We start from the raw sequence: 5,200 nt of genomic DNA, 5'->3' as shown, positions 1-5,200 counted from the left end.
CTGCCGCCGCCTCCCGTCTGTGCTGGCGCTGGTCGGATTTGCCACCCGGGACTGGGCTGGGCTCTCTCTTGTCCTGTTTCACGTCTGTCGTATTGCCTGGGAAACTTCCTCAGCCCGATAAAACTTTGAGCAAAAAGGAGAGGAAAAAAAAAAAAGGCAGTTTCCTTTAATGTTACAGCTGCTGGAAAACACAGCCGACAAGTTGCTCTAAAAATATAATTGCAACATCACTCCTTTAGAGGAAACGAGACCTGGAACATAGGACCGCAGGGAAAGCACTTAATCTCTACTGCTTTTGTGTAATGTGAGAAAAGACTAGGCTTTTCTGTGCCGTAGGACTCTCCATTGGGAGATTTAATGCCTTTTAAAGTATTCCTGAGGCTTTTCAGAAAGATCTTAAGTGCAAATTGCTCCTGCCGTAAGGCTCTAATCCGTGAATTGAAAATGAGTTGGGGTATTTGGGGAGGCGGCTGTGCTGTTTTTTTGTCGCTTTCTGTAGTAAACGCAAATGCAACTGTACGAGTGCTGAACATGGTTTGTCTGAAATTTGAGTGTATTCACTCGCTACCTGGTGGTTCTGACACCCGTTTCTGAAACTTGCGTATCCTTTCTGTGGTCTTTACTTTGACTGACCTTGTTCAGCGGAGTCCTTTGTATTATTGGTACTTCCAAACCTTGTGTAACATCTGGCACTGCTATAGAAATACATTATGTAGTTAGGATTTTGGATAGCTGTCTAGCTTCCTGTTTGGTTTTCCTCACAGAAATATTTTTAGAACTAAGAGACTGAGAGTAATGCTTTTTTTTTTTCTTCCTTCTAATTCAACAGATGCAGTTTATGTTGCTTTTTAGTCGCCAGGGGAAACTGAGACTCCAGAAGTGGTATGTCCCATTATCTGACAAAGAAAAGAAGAAAATCACAAGGGAACTTGTTCAAACAGTCTTAGCCCGCAAACCGAAAATGTGCAGCTTCCTGGAGTGGAGAGACCTGAAGATTGTCTACAAAAGGTTGTTCTGTCTCACTAACCTCATAATTGCCATGCATCACAAACAGTGTAATAAGTAGCAAGAAAATAATGAAGATTGATTTCTTTTTTTCTTTTGTTGCTTTTTTTTCCTTCCTTCTGCTGGTTATGGAGAAGACTGACTCTTCCTTTGACTCTAATTTGATAACCAAGTAGGAATCATTCATGTGTGGAAAATCACTCATGCGTTTAGAAATGTGCTGAAGAAAAGAAATGAGGTTTCCTTCTACTTTCATATGGAGTGGTGGTTCTTAGTTCTCTGTTTAGATTCACACAGTAGTACATAAATGCATACAAATATGAAGCATGTAATATTTAATAGGTGATAAAGAAAAAGCAAATTTTATAAACATTTATCTCAGGCAGTGACTTCATAAATCACCTGCAAATCTAGCTTGCTTTTAAACCCTTATAGAAATAAGGAAATAATTCTTTCAGAGTACCTAGTTTGTTTTTTGTTGTTTTATTACTTTTTTGCTATGAATACAAAAAGGCATTTTTCCTAATTGACGAAATCATGACCAGCTTTCTTTTGGTGGAAGTGCTCTATAATTTTCTTTGCAATAGTTTTATTTCTTAGTTGTTCCCTAACTTTTCTAGGAGTATTTGGCAAGCATTTTTTAGCTTTGTACTGATCTTTATAATGTATTACAATGTAGAGGTGTGAAAAGAATTTTCTACACAAGTAAGAGTAATCCTCATCCTGGTTTGGTAGGCTGCATCTCTTGCAGCTTGAGCTGGTGCTACGAAACCTTGAGTTGTCCCCCTTCCCTAGTTAGTTACAAACTTCAAAAGGCTTATGGATTCTTATTTTCTCTTTGAGATGCTAAATATTTTGTGCCCTACAATGAATATTCTTGTATTCTCTCAGTAGGGAGGACAGAGAGGACCAGAGCTGAAATGAAGAGTTTTTAACTTTTTTAGTGTACCAAAGGTATAGAATCAAAAAGGTTTAGATGTTTTAAGTCATGCTTTCATATATACATTGGTGTATGTAACATCATGCATGTGAATGTTACCAGTCTATCTAATGCATGTAGTTCTTTAACAGAAGGAGGAAAGAAGAGGAACAATGCATAAGGCTGTGGTTAAAGAAAGTATACACATATGGGGGCCTATAAGAAAGATGTGGACAGACTTTTTAGCAGGACCTGCTGTGATAGGGCAGGGGGTAATGGTTTTGAACTAAAAGAGGGTAGATTTTGACTGGAAGAAGGGAAGACGTTTTTCACAATGAGGGTGGTGAAACACTGGCACAGGTTTTCCAGAGAGGTGGTAGATGCCCCATCCCTGGCAACATTCAAGGTCAGGTTGGACGGGGCTCTGAGCAACCTGATCTAGTTGAAGATGCCGCTGCTCACTGCAGGGGGGTTGGACTAGATGGCCTTTAAAGGTCCTTTCCAACCCAACTAGTCTGTGATTCTATGATACAGAGTTTTTTCTTCTGCCTCTTGATTTCCTCACAAAACTTCTTGTATATACATGTAGACAAGCTTGGCCACATGCTTTGTGTGCTCCCTTAAGCAATAATGCCTGCAAGTGCTCTTTCAGCTGGGCTTTTATGGGACTAGATCAGAAAAATTAGGCATGAGTAGGCCAGTCTGTTCCCTTCCTTTCCCAGTCTTGAACAGCAGTAGCTGTTCTGGTGGTGAGTTGATGCCATGCAGCTGCTTTCCTGCTCTGTTTATTGCTGTTAAAAAGTACTTGTCATGTCCTTTCGTATCTAGGGAACTGGTGGAAATTTGGGTATGACTGTTTGAGTTGCTGAAGGTTGTGGTGGTCATGCATCTCAGTAGTGTGGTGTGGGTCCTGTGGCCAAAGAGAATGAAGAAACTTACTGGGAGATGTATCTAGACCATTTTTGCCTGGGTGTAGACTACAGTCTATCTGCGTGACTGCTGGTGTGCGCAGCTGACTGCGGTAGCTTATTTCACCATCTGCAAACCAGTCTGGCAGAGTTGGCCTATGAAATCTTGCTGGACATAAGCTTGTATTGAGCTAATGAAGATCTCAAATCTTGTTTTACTTTTGCTTTTTTGGCAAGTTTCATAAGTCTGAAACATTACCAGAAGGACTGGGTATAAGAGGTGATAGTTTAAATTCCTGTATCTGATGAAAGTAACAGCTTTTAGGTTTGTGGGACAGACTTCTTCCAATCATCACACTGTAATTAAAGTTGATGAGTACCAACTAGTGTGATTTCTTTGAAGAGGGAGATGTTAGGTCAAAAGTAGATAATCCCAAGAAGGCAACCATAACAGTCAAAGTCTAATACTTCCAGAAAGGTGGGTGGCTAAAGGAGGAACACACCTGCAGCAACTTTGTGTGATTTGTGAAATTGTAAAAGGTGCTCTGAATTGCTAGCAGACAAAGGGCTCGAGTATCTCTACTGAGATCTGTTCTTGTCTGACCTAGTATTGGGAAGGATCTCAACCTCCTGGTGCAAATGTTTTTCAATATAAGCTATAGAAGTATGTACATAGTGCTACTGTACATGTTGCACGTGTGTATTGCTATTATGAGTTCTAAACTGCTGAAATTGGTGTGCTACTCTTGTTTTTAGAGTGCATTTACTGTCAACATTTCAGGTGTAAGAGAATTGACCTAGATATTGTGATTCAAAGAATGGTTGGCATTATTAGAAGTATACTCAAGGGTCTCATTGATGTACCTTTTTGCAAGAACAGAATGAACTCAAATGCAAAATTGGCAAGCCAGTAGCTTTTGTTACCTTCTGATACTTAACATTTGTCAGGAAAGCTGAACTGTTTTGATTAGCCTCCTCAGCTCTGTAGCATTTCGTCCGTATATGATGTTTTCTGAATGAAACTTCAAGAAAATAGAACTAAATGTCTTTAAAATTCATCTGAATGTGAGTGAATAACTTGTATTTTCCTTGATTTCATACCTAATGGTTGCAAAATGAGGTCAATTGTTTTTTTTTGGGAGCTACAAAACACAGATGGAAAGGTGCCATGCTTTTGACATGGTTCATGAATTGGGATGTATGTATTCTGTAGTTGGTTTGGAAGAGAGTTTTTCAGGCTTGTGGACACTAGAAGATTGAAAAAGGATGTGAGCTTCTAACTTTGAGACAAAGAGATTTGAAGTGGCTTGCTGGGGAAAAAAAAATTCAACTATAAGAAGCCAACAACAATTGTACTTCATGAAAGTAGAGAGGGAGGCATCTGCAGACAGCTGATTAGAAACTTAGCAAACACAATTAATGACCACTCTTCATGTTTTGTCATTTTACAAACTGACTGTAGTAGTATTGGAACATATAAGGTAGAAGTTCATGCAGCTTTCCCCTTGTGTCAAAGAAATGTGTTAAATGTTAATATTTCTAATATATCTGAAAAGAAGGAAGTTAAGTAAGGATGTGATTCCCCCCCCCCCCTTTTTTTTTTTTAAGATCTCAGCTGTTCACTATTTTAGCTTCTGGCAGTACTAGTTATTTTCCTTGTGTAGTATATTGCAGTCGAAGTCAGAAATGGCAGAGTAACTGATTTTTATGTAAATTTTACTTTGTTAGCATTTGGTTAACTGAGATCATGGGACTTGATTATTCATTGGTAATTTGATTAAGGATTGTTGCTTTGCTTTTATGTGTATTTGCAGTATAAAGTTAAAACTGTCATAGCTTGTGCTGCCCTTAATGTTGTGGCAGTCATCTTTAGTTTAACATAAAACAACCCTAGTCGTAGGTTATGTTAACCACTTATGGAAAAAGAAGCTTTAGAACTTTATTTTTTACCCTCCCCCACTGAAAGAAACAACAACAGAGTGCATTCTGCAGGTAATGTGCCTCTTGGGCTCAAAATAGTTTGAGCTTGGGTGCAGTCATGAGGCTAGTGGTGTGTGCCTAACAGTTAACAGGTACCTAAAGAAGCATAGGGATCGTCTCAAGTGCTGGTTGTATCTGTTAAAAATGTTACTGTGGTGTTGATTAGGTGGTGCTGTAAAACTGACTGAATGCAATTATTATAGTGAATTAGGTACGTAAGTTTAGTTATTTTAACTTAATCAGGTCTTCTTTGTACAGGATTCTAGTTCATGTGGCACTAGGAAGACCTCAGCATGAAAAAGCAGCAGCGTTGTCTTAGTGAATTACCAGTACCAAGTCTATGTCCATTTCTGAAACTACTGGGGGATATATTATATATATATATATA

The 5,200-nt window shown here is 38.9% G+C and overlaps 1 protein-coding gene across 1 annotated transcript; it reads left to right on the top strand.

Annotated features, from left to right (window-relative positions):
• Positions 1 to 829: 829 nt before the first annotated feature.
• On the top strand, positions 830 to 1,008 carry LOC104623508 (AP-1 complex subunit sigma-2; the record flags this gene model as incomplete). Its single annotated transcript, XM_010290617.1, has 1 exon — positions 830 to 1,008. A coding segment is annotated over exon 1 (179 nt), but the record flags the coding sequence as incomplete, so codon positions are not given.
• Between the last annotated feature and the right edge of the window lie 4,192 nt (positions 1,009 to 5,200).

Source organism: Phaethon lepturus, unplaced genomic scaffold (assembly GCF_000687285.1).
Source record: "Phaethon lepturus isolate BGI_N335 unplaced genomic scaffold, ASM68728v1 Scaffold55660, whole genome shotgun sequence".
NCBI lineage: Eukaryota > Metazoa > Chordata > Aves > Phaethontiformes > Phaethontidae > Phaethon > Phaethon lepturus.
Note: the sequence above shows the minus strand (reverse complement) of the source record. Positions and strands in the feature narration are given on the sequence as shown.